Here is a 24,986-nt window from a genome sequence, read left to right as displayed (position 1 = left end):
TCGTCATCTCAAGAGCTTTAATCATACATAGAAATTTAGTTCAACAGTACCATTCATTTAGAATGTTTTAGCAGTATGTATATTTAGTGTAAAGAGCATTACGTTTTTTTTCCTTTTTCTGATGAGGAATATCCACAAGGATGATAGAAGCTTTCAGAAATACACCAGAGAGAGAGAGAGAGAAGAGCAGAGAAGAGACTGAGTACATGACTAAGTTGTAACACCTCAGACTACATTTTTAAACACCTCAAAAGGCGACATTTATCTGTGGTTTATGTACCAGTGTCCATCCTCCTTTAAGCTTTTTTTCCTTTTCGTTATAACTGAGGAGCAGCGGAGCCTTGAATGCTTTCAGAAACTAAAATAACTGTGGCGTGAGCTCGCTTTGATCAATGCCCTATAACGGAGGAACTCCAAAGCAGTCTTTTATGACACCTCTTGTTGACCTAATCAAAGCTGTGTTAAGCTTGGGGCCGTGGTGACTTCTTGACACTGCTGCGGAGACAAAGGGGGGTGGGGTGAGCCGGTGTGGAGTACATTACTGCAATCGAGTGTCATATTATAGGCATGAAAAGAATCAACCACATCCATCTATCAAGCTCGTCCATTTCTCTAGCCATACATCCATCCATTGATCCAAACATCCAACCTATCGGAAAACACCACCATGAAACATACTTTATGTGCTGTTTGTGCTATCTTAGAAGCGCCACAACATCAATTCCAACCAGCTAAAGTCCCAAGCAAAGAAAAAAAAAACATCATGTACAAGACAGAATGTGGAACAGATAATTGGCCTACAAATCCCAGAAGCGATTATTTTTGAGTCCATCCATTCCTTTTAAGAGTAGTTAAGCAACGCCACGTGTGGATTTGGCAGGCGGCAAGCTTCACTGAGGGTGAGCCGCCGTCTTGTTTCTTTCCCCTCGAAAACTTTTGAAGCTGCTTCTTTTGTGGAGTTGGTAAAGAGTAAGAAACTTGACTTCCAGAGCTGGTAATGATGGAAGCTGCTGTTGCGGTAGCGTCGTGGCATTCAGTGGGCGCGCTCTCGCGCAAAGACAGAGACTGTGTGTTGCGTTAAGGCTGGGAGGGAGGCTGCTGTGCTGCTGCTGCGTGCTGCGACATAGCTGCCGGGGAGGACATGGACTGGACCATGGGCTGAGCTGGTGGGGGTAGCGGAGGCTGAGCCTGCTGGGCCCCTGAGTGCGTGTTGGGGGAGGGTGGGGGCGTTGGACGTTTGAATTTGTCGGGGCTGGCGCTTCTTCTTGGTGAGGGCCTCTGTTTGAGAGAAAGAAAACAAATCAATAAAATTGCTTCATCTTGTATAACACGACTACACAGCACAGTTTCTATTTCGTTTTAGGCAGATACAGTAAGAAGGTAAGTTTGAATAACAGTGTATAAAAAAGAGGTGGTTGTAGCAGTTACTTTTGATCAACAGTGTTTCCAGGCTTAAAAACCACTGAAGGAAAATAAGATTGTGAGTGTGGAGGTTACTGTACTTGTCTTAGTCATGGTTCTCCCACTGAGCCAGTGGTCATGACCTGACAACAGTAATTCCAGTCAGAGGAATGGAAAGAGAAAAGAAAAAAGGGGGTTTAGAGAAAAATTAATCTGTCTGAGGTTCTGATCTCCCACATGGAGTTCTTTCTTCGTTTAACTCCTGGGTGGGCCGAGTGGTGATGGGAGAGATGTGGTCTGTACCATCCACATTCATCAAGAGAAATGAGTGGATGTAACATACCAGAGAGGGAGGAAGAAGGAGATGGGGGCAGGGCTATATAACAGCACACTTCAGTGGGAAGAGAGGTCTAAGTATGGAAGGAACAGGCTGCATTTGAAGGGATTAAAACAGAATTATTTAATCAGTAAATAAATTCCTTCAGCTGCCTGTACACTGATTTAACATCATGCTTTGAACTTCAACCTTATAAGGTGGTCGACTAAATCAGGTGTCACCCTGAACCTCTTCCCCAAAACGTGCCAACATTTATGACAGCAAGACAGTTCCTAATAGGTCATATATCTTGGGGATGCACCAACTGAACACTGGTATCGGCTGACATTCTCCTTGATGACAGCCACTGGCTTATCTGCAAATAAGATGACATTCACAAATGCAGCAGCTGATGTTTTCTGTTGGGTCAAATCAATTTTACGCAGGCGAAAAAGCAGGGCTTGAAACTAACGGCATCCCGCTGACCTAGAGACAATAGAAAACATGATGTGTTCAAATGTAATCCTGTAAAATTCAGTTTTTGATGAGACTCCGGAATAAGTTAAGTTACTTGAAGGAAAGATTTGTTGATGTTTTCACAGCAATATAAAACAGATATTAGAGGGGGGATGTTGATTTAGTAAGTAGGCTTTTGAAGCGGTTTTAAAAAACAAAACAAAATCTGTTCCTTATGTGAAAGGTTATATTAAAGGCTGTTTCATAAATTTGTATGGTTGTATTTGTGCTCATTGGAATGGAGGGTTGTATGAATTTAAAATTATTTTTTTTTACAATGAAGATTTCTTTGTTTTCCAGACACAAAAGGGGCAATAACAACAAAAAATCATCAGTATGAAACACTGGTGTCAGTATCTGCCCAAAATCTCCCCATCGGTGCACCCCTAGTAAACATGTAAAGATTTGAATGTGTAATACATTTAACAAAGTACATTACTGATGAACAAAAGAAGTCCATAAGGTCCTGCTTGTAAAAAACTGTAACATCTTAGCATGAGGTCAAAGAAGTAGTCAGAGATGTCAGTTTCAGTTGAGAGGTCACAGTGACCTGAGTCGTACCAGACTGGCAGTGTTCCCATCAGTAATACAGATATTTCAAAACTCGAGTGTTCCGGCACTGCAGGTAAAAACAAGAGCTGTGCCAATGAGGACATGTCTCCTACATTAGTTTATAATCCCTCTTTAAACTGGTTTAAACCCAACAGAAACCCCTCTGAATAACAGAGCCTGTTCCTAGAAGTGATATTATTCCAAAACAAAGTACCTGGTATGTGAACCAAGAACAAAATAATCCAAAACAACTGGTACATCAGCCGTGAAGTACAGACAACGTGTCAGCTCAGCCATTCATCAAGCTGATCAGTGGTGACAGTTGTGTATCCTCTTCTTAGAGATTTCTGGGAGGTGTAAAGTCACGACTGAGCCAATGAGGTGGCTGAACTTCATCTGTACATGACTTGTGTTAAGGGAAAAAAATGCATGGAGACACTTATGTACAAGCCCTGACCATCCAGCTAGCAAGCAACTGACCACAATTTACACCCTGTAACTCCTATACCACAGTGACTGATCATGGAAATACAGGATGTCACTTCGTCCTGAGAGTACGGTTGATTGGCACATATTTTTGTATATGTGATACGGCTTTTTCTTATTCAGTAATAATTTCGCAATTATACATGAAGGAGTGTGGTGACCCATTTAATCCAAAACCAAAACAAAGTCCTCCAACTAGTGAGTGTGACCGACTTCACAGCCCTGCTGACGCGTACTGCGCCATAACACACAACAACAATTACCATTGTTTGTCCTAGTCAAATAACCACGGCTAAGAGTTCAATGTCCATTCTATGTCTATTGCCAGAACATTCACGCTTAAATTACTCCTTATGGGATTCTTTCATAAAACCATCTAAACAGTAGCAATATATTCAGAAAGTTTACAAGAAAAAACCCCCAATATTAACACACATACTTGAGGTCATGCTGACTCATACAACCTTGTCGTGTCACAACTGATGTAGGTGTCAGTCATAACGGAAACTAAAAGCATATTTGTTGGTTTGGAGAAAGGCTTTAATGGATGATAACCCTGGTATAAAATCTTAATAAAAGTATAAAAGATAAGTTAATAAAGAAATATACTTGACGCAGATAAAGTGGGTTGATTCATTTATCGCTGTTATTGAAAAGATAACAGCACAGCCAACTTAACCTTCGGACATTTATGGAGACATGTTATGTTCTCCTGGTATCACTGACAATTATGTAAGCGCGGGTTTATATGTGTGTCGTACCGACAATATCTGAGTGATGTCTGAGCCAATTTCCGTTTGCAGGTTTAAGTTATGTAAATGTTCACACCTACACTCGGTGAACAATGTAGGACTCGTAACCCTTTTTTACAGTTTGCTGATATACATAAAAAGAACTAGAACGTACAGAGTCCGAAAGATATCGATGTAAACACCTTTAGATTACAACTTAAAGACAGCAGGTAACCTCATAGTCATCAAATCCACTGTGCTGAGGTACGGAAATACAACTGTATTAGCAAACAACACCAGCCTGGACATTGAAACAAAGGAAAAGACAGTTCATGTGCTCTGGTGGCATGCCAACGGAAGTAAGCAACGCAACTGCAAAAATATTATCTTAAAAAAAGATTCCTTTTACTTCACATACTTAAGATAAAATGATCAAGTATTTCTTCTGCTCTGTGGAAACATCTAACAGCTGCTGACTTCACATTTTTAGCTCAATATCATTATTTTAATTTCTGTGCGGCCCACTCCCTTTTTTCCTGTCCTGTCCAGGGTTGGAAATGAGCACAAGCCACCAGCCAAATGCTGATAAAATATGCAAGTGGCTGCTACATTTGGTTCACTCACCAGCCAAAATGCAATGGTAATCTTCTGAGTGGCTGATAGATACTGGAATCCACCAGCCATGGTGGCAGGTGGACAAAAAAAGTTAATTTCCAGCCCTGGTCCTGTCCAAGTCATGGGATGAGGAGCGAAACTGACCCACAGGATTCCAGAAAAAATGTCAGCCTCTAGTGTAAAGATCATACCGACACGTGCAAAGAGCCTAAATTACACTCCTAAATGTGCCTGTGGTGATCATTATAATCTAACTTCTTAGCATTAAGTGTATTCATCATTTCTAGTAAGCAGTTTGCTTTATATCATAAAATGCGAGCAATTCTGCGAATAAATTATTATTGTCGATTACTTACTGAGCAACTAGAATTTTGATTGGAATTCCTAACTCTTTGATCTATATGGTTGCAAACTCCCAACAACTACAACAAACTCAGCAAAATCATGAAAAAAACTTTTGTGAGATGTCTGGTTTAGAAGGTGAGGGTGGATGTTACTTACCGCTACGGCGTGAGAGGAGCTTCCGTGGACGTGCAGGGCGGGGGTGTTGTAGTGGGAGATGGCAGCTCTGGACAGTGTAGCGGGAGGAGTGAAGCCAACTGTGTGGCTGCCATATGAGAGACCTGTGACAAACACAGGAAAACAAACATGAAGAGAAATTTGCACAGACTGTATCTACTTTAGGTCCAAGTCTTTATATTGAACGATTAATTCAATTCTGCTTATTCAGATTGACTATTTCTCTCCTTAAAACCAGTTCTAGGATTACTCAAGGCCTAGCATGATAGGTGAAAGCAAGTTGCACCTGGCTAACAACACAGAGAAACAGAAGTGCTCGGGCATGTGAGGACAATCTTATCACTATGCAAACATTTAGGCTGTAATCTGATATCCTGCTGAATCACACCAAACATGACCAAGCAGACCTGGAGTGGCTGTGGCATGTCAAAAATACATACTTTCCTTATCTTACTTAAAATGCTTTTTATCAGATTGTTTTGGTGTGAGTTGCAGAGCGTTGGAGATAGCGGCTGTAGAGATGTCTGGCTTCACTTGAATATAATGGAACTAGATGGCACAGATACATTTGAAAAACTCAACAGCAACGTCTTTTTCCAAAACCATGACCTGGTTTCTAAAGATAATCCACAGACCTTGTTGTGAGCAACTTCATGTAAGAACTATTTTATTTCAACCGAACTACACCTGCCAACTGTGTCACTATGCAAAAAGAAGCGTGCATCTACTGCTAGCTCACCTAGCACCACTGAGCTAGCTAAGGTTAGGACCCTACAATACCAGAGTGACGACACTTCCATTGACTGTGGTATGCTGAAGTTAAGCCTCGCGCGCCCTCTAGTGGGGCATGAGGGCATTACCTTTCCGACCAGAAAACCCATTCACTTACAGTATGTCTGACGCACACTTGCTTGTAAGTTGATGAAAACGGCCTTGTTTTTACTTTTAGGTGTCTTGGTCATATTAAGTCATGCTTATAATTTGTTTATTTCAAAATGTAGAGAGTAACATTATGGTATACAACTGTTTTTTTGTTGGTGTTGTTTTTTTTACCTGTAAACGGGTCACTGATGCTCCTATTACGGTAGATTATGCTTTTACGTTTGCTTGACTTTGGAAACGCACAAGAATTCCTGGTCGGCAGCAATGCAGCAATACTGAAGCTCAGTCAGTCCTTGGTCGGATATGCAACACGCTATCCCGCCACTAGAGGGCACGTGACCAACTTTCCGCTTGATCAATGTGCGTCGCTACTCTAGCCTTTTGTCCCTGAGTAGATGCGCTTATCCTTCTGTGCAGTGATTTGGTTGGAGGGTGTAATTCAGTAGAGAGAAAATATTTCCTCCATGAAACTGCTCACAACAAGTGCTGTGGATTATTTTGAAGAACTGGGATATCTGGAAAGAGACATTGCCGTTGAGTTATTCAAATACATTTTTTTTAGCACTTTGAGCACCGCAAGCTGAGTGTCATCTAGGTCCATTACACTGAAGAGAAGGCAGACATCTCTACAGCTGATTTCTCCAACACTCGACAACTCACACCAAAATCTAGATTGATAAATACCGCTACAGGTAAGAGAATCTGTATTTTTGATTTTCGGGTGAACTGTCCCTTTAAATACTGGTGCAGTTTGTAGGACTGGCATTTTGGTTTTCCAAAAAAATGCCAAATATATACATTTTAATGTGCTTTTCCCTCATTAGTTTATTTTCCTGCACTTTTCTTGCTCTCACAAACATTTACTCACTCAGTACCCACTTTAGTATTACTTTTAAACTTTTAACATCTCATTATCAACTGTATTGAAATAAACAAAAGAGAAGATAAATTATTCCTTGTGAATCTTTTTTCATGGAACTTCCTGAATATCTAATAAACCTAAAACAAGTGTTGTTTCTGTTAATTACTTTGGTATTCAATAATTCAGTAGCTAACTCCAGTTAAAACAAAATCATTTTTCTTTCATGAATCTTAATCAGAGAAATTAATTTGGCAGGCAAGCATTCGTTATGCAAGCATGATTTTATGACTCTTCTAATTTCCACAGAAACGAGGGCTGCAGATGTTGTCAGATGTGTCGTGGAAAAGAGCGAGAAGTGGATTTTAATGGACAGAGAATGAGGGCAAACATTTTTATGTAACTGCCATCGAAACCAGGGATTTATTTATGGTTTCACTGACTTTTAAAAGACATCGACTTATCAATAGATGTTCGTTCCTTCTTCATCACGAGATATGATAGTTTTCAATGTTAAGGATATCAATTGATATCAAAGGTGCTTTTTATTGTTTTGTTGGCCATTCCTGTTTAAGCAATATAACTTGGTGACTGCTATATTTCCTGGACAGTGGCCATCTGAAAAGTACCTACCAGGAGATATGGGTCGGCTGGAGCTGGGGGAGGGGGTGTAGGGGATGGGGCTGGACACAGTCCTTGCTCGCAAGCCCTGTGCAGACATCTCGTTGAAGTACCTGTAAAGATGCGATTACCAGGTTATAAAAAAATCAGCAGATTTTCTGTCTAAAAAAAAAACCAATCAATCCATCTATTCAAGAAGTTGGCTAGACTAAAAAAAGAGTTATATCATGACAAATGAAAATAGTTATTTCTAACTGCTTAAGATAAAATGTAAAAAGCTCTTTTATGGCTACTTAAAGTTGGTGTCGAAAGGTGCTCAATATAGCCGAACTGCTATGTGAGAAAAACATGTTTTCAAGTCTTTAAAGATAAAGATATGTTATCTAACAGCTGAGACTGATCAAAGAAGAATCCAGTGTAGACATGTCAGGGCTTGACGCTACCTTTTTTCCCAAGGAGCACATGTGCTCCTAAGTTGAAAAAGTAAGGAGCGCACAAAGAACTTTAGGGGCACAATGTAAATTGATCAAATGTGTTTTCTGTAATAAACGTGATGCAAATAGACATTTACGAGCAAAATTATTTAATGAATTTGTATACAAAATGTACGGAAAGGTAAAATCATCAAGTTTTGAAAAAGTATTGCAATTTAATTTTGTCTTTAATGTTATTATCTTATATATATTATCTTCTCTGAAACTCTGCAGGACTTAAGCCTCTTTCACACAGAGCTTTCGCGGCGCCCACCGCGGGGTAGGGCGCAGAGGACAGGATTTGGGGGAGTACAGGCTTGTTCAGGAGCTACAGCTCCATGGTGACCGCTTCCGGGTCTACTTCAGGCTCTTCTTTGCTATTGGACGCGCGGCGCCGAGGTGTCGTCACAGCGCGTTGCGGTGAAATTTAAAAAAAATTCAATTCGAGCGCAGGCTGGCGGCGCGCAGACGCCGCGACATGTGCCCCCCTCGCGCACCGCTTAGCTCGCCGGCAGAGCGGTGCGCTCTTGCGCCGCGGTAGCACATACACAATGAATGGGTTCGTCGACAGAGGTCTGCGCTTTGCGCGCTCTGTGTGAAAATGGGCTTTATTTCCACCCTGCCCAGCAGCGGTACCGTGGCAAACGGTCCCTAAAGGCCTCTACACATGATCAGCTGTAAAACCGCTTTGCGCTGGCTGTCCCATTGTTTGTCTATGGAGAGGGCAGCAGCAGCACCGCTACCCTTGGCGTCGCGCCTTTACTAGACAGGACAGACTTAGGTGTGAAAGGGGGAGAGACAGGGGATGACATGCAGCAATGGGCCGGAAGCTGGAAGCTGGGACGCCTGCTCTAACCACTGAGCTACTGGGTTGTTTTCACAATTTACTTAATTTATCCTGAATCAGGTGCTTTGTAAATAAGCTTCATTATTAGGCTATTTTTGGGTTTATTGGTGCTTTTTAACAACAAAGACGACACATTGCAGAACACAGAAGGGCAATGTGGCGCAATAAGGGGTGCAACGTTTTGTCAGGTGAGATGCTTTGGTTGCATTTGCTTTCACTGAGTGTGTTTACAAGGTCTTTAGTATCCCGGTTTTGATTGGGTTTTTTAAGTATCCCGTTTTTGTGTTTGTGCATGTAAACACCATATCCCAAATTCAGAAACTGGGTTATGCCCTTTTCCCAGTTTCAAGAAACCCAGTTTTGCCACCTGGAGTACTCTGATAAAAGCCGGGCAACTGGAGCATGTATACGCCTTATCCCGGTCTCTGATGGCTGCCCGCCATGTGCGCAGGCGCCAGAGTGACGCACCAGATATACAAGCAACATGGCGGCAACAAGAGCTTCCCATTTTTGGAGCGACGAAGAAACCGAATTTTGCCTGAAAATGATGAAAGAACTCAACATAACTACGTGTTTAGACGGCAGAAGACACAGAAATGTCGACCTATTCAAGTCTGTTGCGGACAAGCTACTAACGCTAAGCCCGCTAGAAGCCACAGAGGTCTCATTTTTGTTTTACTTCTAAATATAATAAATATATCACATTTCCCGCTCAATCTGTTGTAAACAAAAGCCGTAAAAGACGTAACACACGCCTGCGCAGATAGGATGCAGTGATCAGAAAATGGGTTACTGGTATTTATCATGTATACAGGGATATGAATAACTGGGTTTCTCTGTGTTCCATGTAAACATCATACCCCGGATATGCTCAAAGCAGGGATAAGCCTCAAAACCGGGATACGAAAGACCTTGTAAACACAGTCAATGACACAGTACGAGCATGAGAATGAAACTGTCGGCGCAGGGTAGAGTGCTTGCCCTGGATGAAGGGAAGGCTAAAACACACAAGGAGTGAGGACGGACAGACCGGTCTGTGTGGGTTCAGCATTAGTTTCTCCCGCATTGTTGTTGTTTTTTCATTGATGTGACTGTTGGTCTTTGTGGTAATTGCCCTGCCACTCCTTCACTTTGACTGGACGGCTGGGTAAAAACGAGTGATGAGTGGCTGCAGAGTTTCACCCAAAGTTGAATATTTTTCAACTCTCGGCAACCACAAAAAATGGCGAAAATGCAGCTCTAAGTGCAGAACAGACGCTCAGGTGATGGCATTTGTAGCACAAAGTAAACATGCCGTGCTCCCATGACACGAATTAAAAACATGAACATGGTAATGTGGTGGTTGCCTGCCATTCCTTGCGGTTGGCCGGTCAAAAGCACGGCATTACAATATTGCCATTATAAACAGCCCTGGTGGTTTTGCATGTTTTACGCCCTCTTGCCACTGCTGAGAGCGACAACACAGGAAAGTTGCAAACTGATTTTAGCCTTTAGAAAGTTCATGTAAATGCCCTTTCGCATACAATTTCTTGTATTTCTTTTCGTTTCTTTACAATGATTCTATCATTATGGTTACAATTAAAAAAAAAACGTGTAATGGTGCTTCAAATAACAAGCGCATACTCGGCATAAAATCTTAATAGGCCGATATAAAAAGAACACTTGACAAAACAGGCAGTAAAGTCACTGCAATAATCAATATAAAAACATAATGATAAGCTGTTTACAATACTTAATCTTGGTAGATTATCTCATATTCAGGGACATGGGGCAGTGTTTAAGTGTCTTTGTGATTGTATACTGAGCCTTAAAGCCATCACAGCAAACTCACATTGCTGTTTCGATCTCACATCGGACTGGGGAACCATCTGGGTTCCACTTGGGTGCCCGAGCTATTAGGGTAATGGCTGCCAGTAGAAAAAGGAATCACACATTGGAGTCTGACTGTGCTGTTCGCTCAGGGAAAGAAGGCAGTCTTTGGCGTAAGTGATCCTGATAGTTTGGCTCCTTTTCAGTTACATCACACTAACACAAACCTGGCAAAAAGAAACTAAAGCTACTGCTAATTATTTTGATGTCCGCCTGTATCAGCGCTGGTGTCTGAAGCAATCTTGGCAGCTACGGGCTGAATCAAAAGTGGAAGAGCAACTGTTGTGTGCTGGGGCGCCTTTTGCATCCTTCCCTTTCATCTTTTCATTCTCACAGGTTCAAGCTCCCTTCATCCAATCAGCAGCTTGTGGCCAATGGAGCCAAATGCCTCTCCATTTACTAAGATGAAGTGTCTCTCTACCACCTCACTAGATTTGCTGACGCATGTGATTTTGCACCCCTGTGTTAAGCTGACTGTTTTGATAATCTGCCCAGCCGTGTGCCCCCTCCTCTACCTCTCGTCGTCCATCTCCAGACTGGATTCACTCTCCGACAGTTGTCTGCACAGGGCCTCCCTGCGCTCCATTTCTCTCTGGAGCTTTCTCTGCAGCCGGATGTTCTCCTCCCTCATGTGTCGCTCCTCCTCGATGTACTGGGCACGCTTCTCTGTGTCTGGGAGGGGACGCACAGAACAGATGACATCAGTTGAGATATTGTCTAGATCACATCCTGGCCACTGTGTTTCAACATTAACAATAACAACAAATACATTAATGCGCAGCATGTCAAAATTGCTGCACTTGTACAAACATAAAAAAGTGACAGGGTCAATGCCAATCACTACAGACACACAACACAAGTGATGTCATGGTATTGTTTTCAGCAGCAATACTGTCTTGATACTTGACTCATCTTCTCAGAACATGAGTCAAAAGTTGGACTGACAGCTCCCTCTAGTGGCAAAAACACAGCATAGACAAAATAATGCTGAGAGACACTCCCTGGGATGTGTCCAGACTAATCTCCATTAAGTAATGTCTCTAAGACATATTGAGCTGATTCAACACTTCTGAATGTCTGACCAACAAACAAGTGTTATTAATGTTAAGATAATATTTGCTGCTGTACTGTAAGATCCTTCTGCTAGGCTGTCCACGCCTTGTGTGCTTTAGTAGAACACATTTTAATGTACAAACACAGTTGATAATCCAGTGACTAACTAAATTAGAGTGAAGGTGAGAGTTTATTAAAGCAGGCCAGTGACATGTTCATCGAGAGAGATACTAGGAGGAGATAGCTTGTCGTTATTGTGTGTGTGAGTGTAAGTACATTGTGTTACAGGCTTACAGAGACCAAATTAAACATAACCCTGCCCTACTGTACATATTTGTGGAGTTATGAAAGTAAATCCAAAAGACAAACTGGGTGTACAGTTGTCTAATAATATTGGCTATAGCCGCCTGCAACAACACAAGCCACAATATTAAAAAAAATCCGACAGCAATACTGATTGTTTCTTTCTTTAATTGCTGGATAATTTTGTGGTCTGTTTCTGATGTTTCCTAAAATCATAAATCAAGTCATGATGTCTCAAGAAGGCGAGAGCTGTGAATACATCTTTTCCTTCCATTTAATTTTCACCCGCAGACCTCTTATCGTCCTCAGACGGTTATTATCACCTCACTGAATGACACATTTTCAATCTGAACACCATCTATATTTTTAGATTAATATTACAACTTCCTGGCAGAATTTTGCTCCTTTAAAAAGGTATGAAAATCTAATTCAAGAGAACTGAAACCTCGATAAGATGGGCTGTTATTCACAGAGAACATCTGATAGTCTAAGTACTTTAGCGGCATAAGACTAAATACAGTTGTAACTGTTTTGAAAACTTCTTCCTGGTGCATTCGTTTTTAAAACAACCTAGTATCGTAGGATTCTTTATAATATTATAACTGGCTACACTGTCAGCTAATAGGGGTCCTATATAAAATAAAAGAATTAAAAAAAACAAAACAAAAAAACAAAGAAGTATGTGGAGATGCCATTACACAGATATTACCCCTGTGATTGTTTTATGCATTTAGAAAAAGGCAGATCTTATAAAAGTCTGAGATGCTGGAGTGCTCTTGAATGCACCATCAGGCTAACATTTCACAACAGTCCTCAAAGGCATCCTTGAATGCATCAAGGACACTTCTTAAAATGGTACCTGCTTGCATTTCCATGCAGTATTAATGTATGTAACATATAGTACACACTGGAGCTGGTATGGTACATTACCTGTGTCTCTGATTTCTAGGTCACAACTTTCTACAGATGGACTGGGGGTGTAGCTTGCCATGTTAGTAAGAGTGCGTCCTCATGTTACATACTCATTAGATGGGCTTTCAACCAAAATAACAAACAAAATAAAGCCCTTTGCCCTGTTTGAGATGCTCTGGAGTAGTGGGCACACCTTTTAAAAGGAAGGACTTTCTTACAGGCCTCTTATTAACCACTGCTCAGTTCCACTTCTGCATATACCTTTACGACCAGTGAATGAGGATGTAAACAGTGTCAGACAAGGCCAGAGCGTATCCTGTTCTTTCTGGTCTACTGAAAACAACCCCTGCCTGGGTGCAGGGTGAATTCGCCCCCCACAGCTTATCAGAAGATCAGCTCTACCAATCGCATCCTGAATCAACACTTGAGGGCATCTGCCCCTTCAGAGCCCACACTCCCCTGGATCATGTGACAAGTTGAGAGGCCACTTACGCTGCAACTCAGTGGTGCGCAGGCTTTTCTTCAGCCTCTCCACCTCATTCTTCAGGAAACGGATATGCCGCATCATGTTCTCTGGTGAGTCTATCTCCATGGAAACGTCTCTTGGGGAGGGAGGAGCTGATACGGGCTGGTCCAACTTCTCCTGGAGGATTCTAGTTTAGAAAACAAAGACGACACACTGTGATTATAATTAATTAACAGAAATGATGGGGAGACGACAAACTCTTTGAAATAAAATCTATTTGGCTGAATATTAGACAAGTCACTTAATTTTCGAAAATGAAAACTCTTTTCAACCTTTCCTCCTTTGATGCATCTCACACAAGTTACATATACAAACACGCCCTTTAGGAGGTAATTATTCAGGATATTGTTATTTTCTCTGTTGTAAAACATTACCCTGAAAATGTGTAATAAAAAAAAATAAAAAAAATCAGAAAGCTTCCGTTAATCAATCATTAGTAATTTTATCCTGCATCATAAGTGAAGCTGAGTCACTTGTTTGACAGGTGACAGGCAAGCATTTTGTGTGTGCCTGTAAATGTGTGTGTATCTATGAGAGGGGCGAGAATTATGCGGTGTACTTATACAAGAGGGTTATCGTGTGTTTGTGCCACCATGTTAAAAAAATGAAGGCTGTTTACTGACTAGTGCCGAAATTATTAGCCAGTTGATAGATTAGTTGATCGACAGATGTTCCACAGATTAAAGATGAAAGAAACAGGATGTTGCTGAAAACAAGCTTTGACTCCAGGCAGATTCAAAAATGTCCTTCATCTCTAAGATCCTGAAATGGTTAACACATAATATGATCGCTCCGCACCTTTTCTCAGCCTCCAGTTTGTCCATGCGTTTCCACAGTCTGTTGACCAGGGCTTCTTGTTCCTGCTCTAATGTGTTCTCAAGGTCGATCTTCTCCCGTCTCAACTGGAGAATAAAAAGAAAGCAGAAGGCGATGTTCAGAGATAGAAAAACCTTGATGCTGAAAAGAATTCACAGGACAGCACACAAACACACTGTACTGAAAACCCAAGGTCTCTGTCCAGATAAGCTTTTCTTTCAGAGCTACAGTCTGTACGCCTGCTTGTGATACAGCCACAGTGATAGGGAAACATCATTACAGAACAGTCTATGAAGATTTCTTAATTGCCAAATGATGTAAAAAGACCCCAAAGCTAAATAGGCTGCTCATGAGAGATTTTGTGGTGAAATTAAGTCACATTTTTGGGAAAAAAATCACTTAATTACACCTCTGTCTGGGCAAAATTACACAAGCATCACTCAGACATATTCATGAGTGAGCAGCAACAATGAATGCATGCATGCACATCTCCAGAAAAAATCCTGTCATCAGAGCATGGAAACATTATGGCTTCGGCAAACACAGGTTTGACTCAGCCACAGACCAAAATGTTCTTTCCAGCTAACATTCAGTGGGAAGAATTAAGGATGGTGAAATTCTGGCATCTCGAGCTGCAACAACTGGACACACACAAGTTCAGGGATATGTTGTTCCACACTGGGTGCTTTGAAAACTTCTCACTCTCCCACAATAAGCGTACCTGTTCCAGGGTGAGCTGCTTTGAGATGGTTTCATTCTCCATCTTTTTGATCTTTTTCATGAGCTTGTTAACCTGGAACTCCTGCTCCTGCTCCAAGTGCTGCTCCAACTCTGCCTTCTCATGCTGGAGCTGGGATGGAAAAGGGGAGGACAGTGCATGGCCAGAGGAAAAGAGGAGGAGGAGGATGAAACGAGAGAGATGAGAAAGAAGGGAGAGGGGAAAGAGCACAAGAAGAGCCTCGCGGTGAGTCACATAAAAACTATGCAATGGCCACAGTGAACAAACACACTGGTGTCAGATCATCACATTTAGCTTACACATAGAGAGTAAAACAAAACAGAAAGTCAATGTTACAATTCTACCAGATTCATGGTTAAACTTCCCGGAGGGATAAACAGCGTAAAATAATGATTTGGCAACTAAAGTAACCACCATTGGCAGCTCACCAATACAAAGAAAGGGTGCGGCTCAGCACTGATTCAAAATGGGACGGCTGCATGATGAATTATATAAGCGATTACTCATTACAGGGAAAGGGATGTAAATTCATTCATTGGAAAAGGCTGGAGACGGAAAAATAACCATTTCCATTATGCTACTAAGAGAAACAACTAGAACACCTCAAAACAAGGCAGTTTGTTTTAACTTACAATGACTGCATTCATACAGTTGAGTGCTCTGAAAAGAATCAGGCCAGCAAGTTCTGCCACACCCAGTGCAGCCATTTTTCTTCCAATTAAGACACCAACAATTTTCAGAATAGTTTTGATAACATGCCTCCCTTTAGCCAAAACAACTACCAGCTACTATGTAACTCCAACCCACTGTACTGCGTGATGAGAAGCAACTACACCCTAGTCTGTGTGAAAATATGTCTGTTCTTTTTCAGGCTACGGACACCTTGCAGAGATATTTTATCCCACTTGGGTTCATTCGTCCTTCGGGCAGATGCTAGTTGTAAGCAACACCAGAACAGGGGCAATGTGCTTGTGTGTGTACATACTGTACATAATGGGAACTGTGTGAAGGTTTTTCCCTTCATTATCGCATCCATTAGGAGAAAATACTTTGAAACATCTTATCAGCTTCCTCTCTACAAACACAAACCATATTGGCACATTAGAAGATACCAGAAAGGGGGACAGTGATTGCATCGTACATCAAACAGACAGCGTATAGGTCATAAAGTGTGCTGAAAGAGGGGCATTGATTCAAATGCCTGCTGAGGCACTTACATCGTTTGGCTACTCAAGTTAGGACTACAGTAAAAAGTCCATCATCAAAAGCAATGCTGGGGTAAAAACAGGTCTGACAAAATTGTTTACAGAAGTGCTACTGCACATGAGCATTTACGTCACTCTAAAATAAATGACCATAGTTGCTCAATTCTCCCTCTATCATCACAAGAATATAACACACATGTGTGTACAGAATATAAACATATACACACTCATTACAGACCATTTGTCAGCACTAAGTCCACAGGCAGAAGGAGACACAGGTCTGTTTCATGTTACGTGAGAAGGCAAGATAACAAAAGCCCAAACAAGTCCATCTGTATGACCTTAAGCAGGGGCAGCTGAGGCATTTGCATGTGTCCCTTCCAGACTCCCACTTCTTTACACATCAACAAACCATTAGTCAGCCTACAGCTAGCCATTGAAAGTGTGAGCATGCGCGTGTGTGTGTGTGTGTGCGTGCTGTGCACTCTGCAGTTGGGAAAATAAGATGTGGAAAACAGACCGAACCAAATAACCGACAGACGGGAGGAGAGTAATTTGAGAGTCATTTAGAGTAGCTAGCAGCCGCAGTGAAGTCATCTTGAGCCTTTCCAGGCTTCAGGCAAGTACCAATACAGTTGATGATAATGCAATAGCTGCTGTGCGCTTATACATCGTGTGCATACACACCCACCTAGCAAGCTCAAGCGGAGCACACTTGACACTGGTGCAGACAAAAACTTTGCATAATTGAGCATTCAGAAAACATCTCTGGAGCGCAGTGATATTTGTATGATGAGTCATGTGGTAAGAAAGAGTGAAAGTTCAAACTGATGCAAGGCTTTTCTCTGCAGTACTTTTCCTATTTTGTTCACATCACTCACTTGCATGAGTTTCCTTGACAGTTCATTGGTGAGAAATTCCTCCTCTTTCTCATAGTTGACAGCCAAGGTCTCTTTCTCCTTCTGGAGGGCCTGGATCTTCTTGAACAAGGTGTTGCTGATAAATTCTTCCTCCTGCTCTGCTCTTGCTTGCTGCGGGGCAGAAACAAATGGGAGAGAGTGGCAGGGCCAAACATCAGTGAAGTAGACTCTCAGATCTGGCACACAAACTGTTGGATGTTCACATTTTATCCTGATTAAATTGACCGACAACCCACCATGCATATAGGCGTGCTGCAAACATACGCACCAATCAACCAAAATGTGCTGCAGTGAACGTCTGCCAACCAAAGAGGAAGCAGAATTCTCCCTAATGACTCAAGGAGTATTGCAGTAATGGGTGACTGACAGTGAGGGGAAGAGGGAAACATGGGGGCACTACAGAAATGTGTTGGGACAGCTACAACAGCTAGCATTACAGTGTGATGATACGTCTGTCCTTGTTAGCTGCAGTCTCAAATTCTCAATCCTCATTCTTCACTGACCTCAGAGCTAAATTCTGTTTTTGCAAGCTGGTAGATTTTGTGAGTTGTTCAAGAACAATGGGGGAGGACAATAGAAAGAAAACAGCTCGTCAAGCCTCACACATTTGCAGAGGGTGGACAGGCTGCACAGTGGCTGACTTTGCCAACATATGAGCCTGGCATTTAGCTAGCTCGCTAAGTTTGGCCTACATACTTCCCGTCTACCCAACAGATCGGTTACACATTTTTATGAAGGTGAGGCTGATTAACCGAGCATGAAGCCATGACGCATCGGTCCATGCCAGTGCTGCTGCCGGGCTATTTATTTCCACCCAGTTAACGTATCCTCGTTGGGCATAACGTGGTGACAGTGTCTAACAGTGAGTTACCAGCTAACATCAGTCCGGTAACTTGCATCGTGACGTGCACACCTAATGTATAGCACATTATAACACAACGTTAACCGTTGAGCTAATGTTAGCCAAGATTAGCAACGCAAAACAAAACAAAGCAAACTAGCTGGCTAACGTTGTCCCTGCCCAACCGCCTAGCAACCGTTAGCCTTCTGGCTAAATTAGCAACTACCCAACTAGCTAATGTTAGTGGAGCTAGCAAAACACCAGCATGCTGTGCTCAAATACATATAACACTGCCATGTAACACATTAAATGTGTCAACACTGGCTGTGTAGCAGCAAACAAACAACACTAGCCACAGCCAACTTAGTGACAAATGCTATTTATTAAGGATAGCATCTAGCTAGCTGGGTAGCTAGTTAGCTAGCTAACGTTACTCACAATGGTGACGCTAGCTTTGCGGAGGTCCCGATTCTCCTCCTGCAGGGCTTTGCACTTGAGTTTGAACGTCTCCAGCTCAATTTTCAGAACTTTATTCTCTTGCTGTAAGGAGGCCAGGCGGTTCGTCAGCTCCTCCAGACGAAACTGTGAAATGACTATGCTCGGTTTGCCCGAATTTGAAGCGGAGGACGACATCGGGGTGGCCGAGCTGCTCCCAGCTCCGTCAGTGTCGCTCTCGCTTGCGCTGTCGGCCATGGCTGTGCGACAGTGTGGAGTAGGGAAGAGCACGGCAGCTGCAGCGTTTGAGGAGCGCAGACAGCAGAATAATGGTACACCGTGTGACCTTGCTCACGCGTGTCGACATAGCGCCACCGTCAGGATGTCTCCAGTACCGCACGATGCATCCTTGAAAGATGAAACAGGAGCCCTTGATGCACCTTTACCAACCATGCAAACCTGGCAACATTGCCCCAGACACTAAAGCACATTTTAAACTGAATTATAAGAGTCTTTAAGTGTGGCATGCATCATTACAACTGTTTATACCCTTCTTTAAGAGGAGCAAAATTTACACTGGACACTCCCAAATACATTTGTCAATCAAAGCACCAGCACCACAAAATGGGGCTCAACAGGGACCCACAGATCATGTTTGCCCCGGGGCCCAAAGGAGGGCTAATGTTGTCATGACTCCATGGCCACAAAGGATGATGTGGGAAGATTTGCTATATATAATAAATAATCAGTGGGTGGTAGAGCATTTCTCTGTGTTCTACCTCTAGAACAAACACCCACGATCGATCAAGTACCACTACTATAAATGTTTTATTAACTAGGACTATAGTAACAACAGATTCGTCTTGTTTTAATCTGCATAAAATATCCATTTAAAGTTGGATATGAAATGTTAAATCATGCACTGGGCTGCTTTGTAGTTATTTCTTCTATTTTATAATTCATTATGGAGCGGATATGGAACAGGAGGTAGAGCGGTTTGTCCACTAATCAGGGCTGGTGGTTTAATCCCCCCAATTCCTCCTGTCCACATGTCAAAGTGTCCTTGAGCTACATAAATGCAGTTAATTACTTATTCAAAAGAAATCAGCAATATCCTCCCAGGGAACTCTTGTTGTCTACTCCCCCAAAATGCATATATACAGGCAGCCCTGGAGATTTTAGCTCAAGGACACTTTGTTGGGTAACAAGCACATTACTTACATAATAATAATAAAAAAAAATGTTCAAGGAGACAAAGACAAGGACGGAAACAATCATCTTGCGAAATCAATGCGTTTTTATTTTTTTTTTATTTTTAGGTTGATTTTTTTTTAAAGACGTCTGAAACATTTGTGGTGGCATCATTGCTGCTATAGCCTCTAAAAGACCTTGAATAACCAAAGTGCTAGAATAGTTACATTTCAATGGCTTCACTCTGTTAGTAAGAATTGTACATCAAAAAATCTGCTCAGGTGAAAACACATATCAAACAAAATTGACAAAATTGATAGTTCAACCATATCAAAGGATCCTCTACCCCCTGATTGACACAGTAGTATAAGGGGATGTGGTACAGCACCCTACCTGACTTCCTTTTAACCCCTCCCCCCTCCCCAAAAAAAAGTTACATAGTTTTCATGTCCACAGCATAGACATCAGCATACTGAGCCATCGCACCAGTAGAACACCACACTTGAACTACATGGGCATCTAATGAAAACCAATACAAAGGTAATTCCTAATGTAATGTAAAGTAAAATGTTTTTGCCAATGAGCTAGTGAAAACAATTCTATTTGACACTGCATATACAGACTCTCAAGCCTAAAAAGATCACACAGTTTCAGAGTTAAACACAATTTATTTAATGCTTAAATAATCGTTTTTGACCATCCAGTGTTTTTGTCATACAATATGCTATTTAGAGCTACAATCAAATAATGTCTTTATGTGTCCTTAATGTGAGTAGGTTTTTAAATTAAGGAAATACTTCACCAAAAAATCCAAAATGAAATGCCCCAGTTTTCCTTTAATACCACAGCAGCCGTTAGAAAACCAAATTGACACACTGCTAAAATGATTACAAACAGTCTAACAGTGTACAGAGACTCCTACACCTTATAGCCAATACGCACAATACAGTTATAATTTTACAGCGAGCCAGCCTACTAGCATTTACATTCAGATTATTTCGTTCTCGTAGCAGAAGCTGCCCTCTCGTTTCACATAGACAGACAAGACATCACACCCTCAAGAAGCTATAGAACTTTTTTTCATCCTCACCCCGACATGATAAATGATTTAATGGTATCCTTTTTCAATTTAAAATATAAAATTGGTGACAAATGTTAGGGCTATATGTGTACACAGATAAAGGGTTTTATTTGTCATTTGAATACAGTGTTTGCAAACTTGTAAAAATTGTACTTAAAATAATGTGAACAGCATGCATGAAAATATGAGTACTCTGAAAGGCTGCTTTTTGTAGGATTAGATCCGTTCCCACTTTGGGAATTACTGAAATTTGATTTTCTGGAAATTTCCTCTGTTAAAATCAAACCAGCTTTTTTTCATGTACAAACATTATACCTGCTCTAATAATTAATTATACAAGAACCTGTGAAGTTACACTCAAATCTTTAAAAGTGGAACCGTTTCAATAAATTTCGAAAGCACTTGAAAAGGTAACTCTTCTCAGTGCGTTCTCAACCAGTAGCTTACCCTTTAAGAATTTTACACATTTTAATTTTATATACAGAAAAAAAGCTTTTGTGTTAGTTTAAGTTTTTAAAAAGGAAGAAAAAAAATCCCAAAACAATTTACATCCTGACAACAATGGGTTCAAGAAAAAACTATAAGGCGAGTGTTGAAGTTGGATCAGAAGTGTTCCATTAGATTTTTTGTGTTATTGTGTCTACTTCATTCTTTCCACCCACCATGTGGATTGAGCTCTTGTGCCATCTTTGGTCACAGTTGCACCTGTGTGGTTTTGTCAGTTAACGGAGTCTTTTATCGTTTTCACAACAAACGACGCTCCTCCTCAAAAAAATTAGAAAAAAAAAAGCTCTCACAACACCAGTGGACCGATGGCACGTATTGTTTCACACAAAACAGGAAGCAGAATTCATTGTCCACCATGGTCCACCACAGTCAGAAAGTGAGAACCTCCCGGTCCTTTCGTTGACAGGAAGTGAGTTTTTCATGCTCATGCGTTAAGTCAGAAGGGTCGACTCCTCTCCCGTGAAAACCGTTTTGTTTGAAGCAGATAGTTGCAGACTGGACCCTGAAGTCCTCACACTGGAGCTCTCTAGCCCTCTGAATACTTCTTCCCAGGAAACATCTAACTTGGTTCCTGCACATCTGTAAGACACAAAGTAGAACATCACATTGAAGAACATTTAATGTTAAATGGACAGTTCACCCCCAAATTTAAAGTACATATTTTTCCTCTTACCTGTAGTGATATTTTTCAGTCTAGATTGTTTTGGTGTGAGTGGCTGAGTGTTGGAGATAAGAGCCATAGAAATGTCTGCCTCCTCTCCAATATAATATAACTTGATAGCACTCAGCTTGTGGTGTAGCAAGTGCCGAAAAAATACATTTGAAAAACTCAACAGCAATGTCTCTTTCCAGAAATCATGACCCAGTTAGGCAGACCTTGTTGCGAGCAGTTTCATGTAGGAACTATTTTCTTTCTACTGAACTACACCCGCCAACTGTATCACCATGCAGAAGGAAGCGAGCACCAATTGCTAGCTCACCTAGCACCACTTAGGCCCCCATGAAGTGTGCCAGGCTTTGAAGCTAATTTTCATAGTGGCATCAAGTGACAGGTCTGTCACATGATGCCACTGGGCCCAAAAACATTTTCCCATAGACTTAAATTGTGAAAGAGACGTCTGTAAATCAGTGGGTTCATTTTTTTTGAGCATCAAAACCCCTGCAAAATGACTTGTTTCTCTATTGGGATTTGATCCATTCAGTCCGACGACATTTTGAAAGTCTATAAGAGCCACATGATTAAAGATTAAAGATGCGGCAGATCTGGGTAATTTTACACCCAGGAAAGCTTCATGCACCACTGGGAAACTTTCATAAGAATGAACAGGGCCCCGCCTCAAATGCTGAATCCAATTCTCTCTATACATCCATGACACCACTGAGCTAGCTTATGTTACAGCTCAGCTAAGGAGGACACCATTATTGTTTACATGTAGGCTGTCACAAGCATGAGCCTCTCATCCATGAGTAGATGCACACTTCCTTCTGCGCAGCGATACGGTTGGTGGGTGTAGTTCAGTAGAAAGAAAGTAGTTCCTACATGAAACTGTTCACAACAAGGTCTGTGGATTATCTTGAGTAACCAGGTCATGATTTCTGGAAAGAAACATTGCTGTTGATTCTTTTAAATGTATTTTTTGGTGCTTTGAGCACCACCAGCTGAGTGCCATCTGGTTCCATTATATTAGGACATCTCAACACTCAAACACTCAGCAACTCACAACAAAACAATCCACATTGATGAATAGCACTATGAGTAAGAGGAAAAATGTGTATTTTTAATGTGGGGGTGATTACAGTTGCCAGGATTTGTTGTGACAGGAGTAATGCTGAATGCCATACATTTCCTTATATCTACAAATGTACATTATTTTTAAGGTAAATGTATCTTTGTTTACATACTGAATTCAATTTAAAGGGTGTAAACAAAATCTCAAAAAGGCTATTGTGCTACGTGTGAAAACACTTTTTAAAGGGCAAAAAAACTGTCACGATCCACCACTCCTTTGTATGACAAAATGACAATGTGTTAACAAGACCTGATGGTCCGGGGGTTGTTATGGTGACCTCTGTTACCATAGAAACTCTTTTCCAGGCTTGCCATATTATTTCTAAGTCAGTTTTGTACAGATGGAGTGATTCACTGCAAACACAACACAAGGGTGAACAGCAGTAGGGATTAACAGTCTGGCCAGAGGGATAACAAACTCTTTTTGGATGCTACAATGCTGTTGTGAGCTGGGGATTTAGTGGACAAAAACAGGCAGCAAGGGTATCAGTGGGGCAATATAATGCTGAGGTGTGTACCGCCCATCAGCCCCGTTCCCTATTCACACACACTCAGTGAACACGGAGGGCAGAAATGTTGCCAGGGGATAACCGGGCTCAGACATCGGTCAGCCTTTTGCACTGAGTCTGTGTGACAGTGAGACAGAGCAACTATATGGGGAGGGGTACGTTAAAGAAATTGACATTTGGGAAATATTGTTATTTGGTTTCGTGCTGAGAGTTAGATGAGAATATCACTCTCATGTATGTGCAGTATATACGGAACTGGAGCCAGGAGGTGATTAGCTTAGCATAAAGGTTAGAAATGGGGAACCAACTGGCATGGCTCTGTCCAAAGCTGAAAAACACAATTACCAGCACCGCTAAAGCTAATTAATTAACATGTTGAATCTTAGCTAATACACACTGAATCACAAATATGAGAATGACTTTTCACAGTTTTTAGGTAGAGTTTTGTGCTGTAACATTCTTTATTTGGTTGTTTCTCAAATCCTCTTTTACATCAAAAAATATTTCAACCGAGGCTGATAAAGTCTAGGGCCCCGATCACACAGGAAGCGTTTTAGCAGCTGGAGGCACCCTTTTGTAATTGTTTCCCATAGTTTTTGCATTGCGACATGCCTCGTGTTTCTGCGCTCTAAGCACTTGCCATTTTTGCCAGAGTGCTCTGAACTCCTCGACTTGAAAAAACTTAAAGCAGAAAAACGCCCACGTCATCTCTTTTTTCGTCATCTTTTTTCCCCATTGTCCAATTCTGTGGATCTTCTGTGGAGGTCACGACAACAAGTTGTATACAGAAACTGGTGATAGTAGTTGCTGGATACCCAGAGCTATACAGCCTGACGATAGACAGCAGGTTGTCAAAGTGCTCCCGAGTCATCCTAAATTATGCCTGTAAACGGCCATCATCAAGGTGAAGCTCCTGGACCAAATGGTGGTACTCCCCATGATCCAAACTCTTTTTAGGGTCTCATGTACCCACACAGATCTCCGTTTCCCTGTGCCCAACACACTATTTACTGACAGCTTCTCATCCTCAACCAGAGCTACAGCAAGTACCCTCTGCCTGAACATTACAGGACCAAGATACTAAAAATAAATGGTAGATTAATTTACACAGCAGGGTTAGAATAAGGAGGTGAGTCAGTGGTTGCCTGGCAATGATAAAAAGCCACAGCAAGCGTTTCTTTTTTTTTTCTTTTTCCACTAGTGGCATTTAATATTAAAAAAAGGAAAAAGGCAGTGCAGCACGCCTTGCATTTTGCAAGTTGTGTGATTGGGGCCTTATATAGCTGAACAATTCAACATGGAAATGTGTATAGAAATAAATCAAAACAAATTGAAATATTAATATATTAAGTATCAAACCCATATCAAATTAAATTAATAAAATATTAAATTAGTAAATATATATATATATACGTATATATAAAAATACATAAAAACTGAAGGCATATAAAAATAAAAATGGGTAAGTTCAT

General features: G+C 41.4%; 2 protein-coding genes across 29 annotated transcripts in view; both read right to left on the bottom strand.

Annotated features, from left to right (window-relative positions):
• On the bottom strand, nucleotides 1-18,772 carry LOC126406938 (coiled-coil domain-containing protein 6-like). The gene is made up of 9 exons (XM_050071531.1): nucleotides 18,441-18,772; nucleotides 17,123-17,272; nucleotides 15,019-15,147; nucleotides 14,280-14,383; nucleotides 13,448-13,608; nucleotides 11,203-11,359; nucleotides 7,511-7,611; nucleotides 5,119-5,240; nucleotides 1-1,278 (listed from the first exon to the last, which is right to left on the bottom strand). Exons 1-9 carry the CDS (start codon nucleotides 18,693-18,695, stop codon nucleotides 1,078-1,080), a joined length of 1,380 nt encoding a protein of 459 aa, XP_049927488.1. The 5' UTR covers nucleotides 18,696-18,772; the 3' UTR covers nucleotides 1-1,077.
• Nucleotides 18,773-19,716: 944 nt separating this feature from the next.
• The window catches only part of ank3a (ankyrin 3a), a 171,856-nt gene continuing 166,586 nt past the window's right edge, over nucleotides 19,717-24,986 (bottom strand). For all 28 annotated transcript variants that reach the window (XM_050072036.1, XM_050072030.1, XM_050072048.1 and 25 more), the window contains one exon: nucleotides 19,717-21,795. The gene's annotated coding sequence lies outside the window, so the exon portion shown is untranslated. The remainder of the gene's footprint in view (nucleotides 21,796-24,986) is intronic.

The sequence above is a fragment of the Epinephelus moara genome, chromosome 19 (genome assembly GCF_006386435.1).
Source record: "Epinephelus moara isolate mb chromosome 19, YSFRI_EMoa_1.0, whole genome shotgun sequence".
NCBI classification, from domain to species: domain Eukaryota; kingdom Metazoa; phylum Chordata; class Actinopteri; order Perciformes; family Serranidae; genus Epinephelus; species Epinephelus moara.
This window is presented reverse-complemented; position numbering and strand designations above follow the sequence as displayed.

Excerpts from the sequence above, each read along its gene's own strand:
- LOC126406938 (XM_050071531.1), bottom strand. The coding sequence starts at position 18,695 with ATGGCCGACAGCGCAAGCGAGAGCGACACTGACGGAGCTGGGAGCAGC. Across the intron at positions 14,384-15,018 it reads AGCAGCTCACCCTGGAACAG|TTGAGACGGGAGAAGATCGA; the intron begins GTACGCTTATTG and ends TTTATTCTCCAG. Across the intron at positions 1,279-5,118 it reads GCTCCTCTCACGCCGTAGCG|AGGCCCTCACCAAGAAGAAG; the intron begins GTAAGTAACATC and ends TCTCTCAAACAG.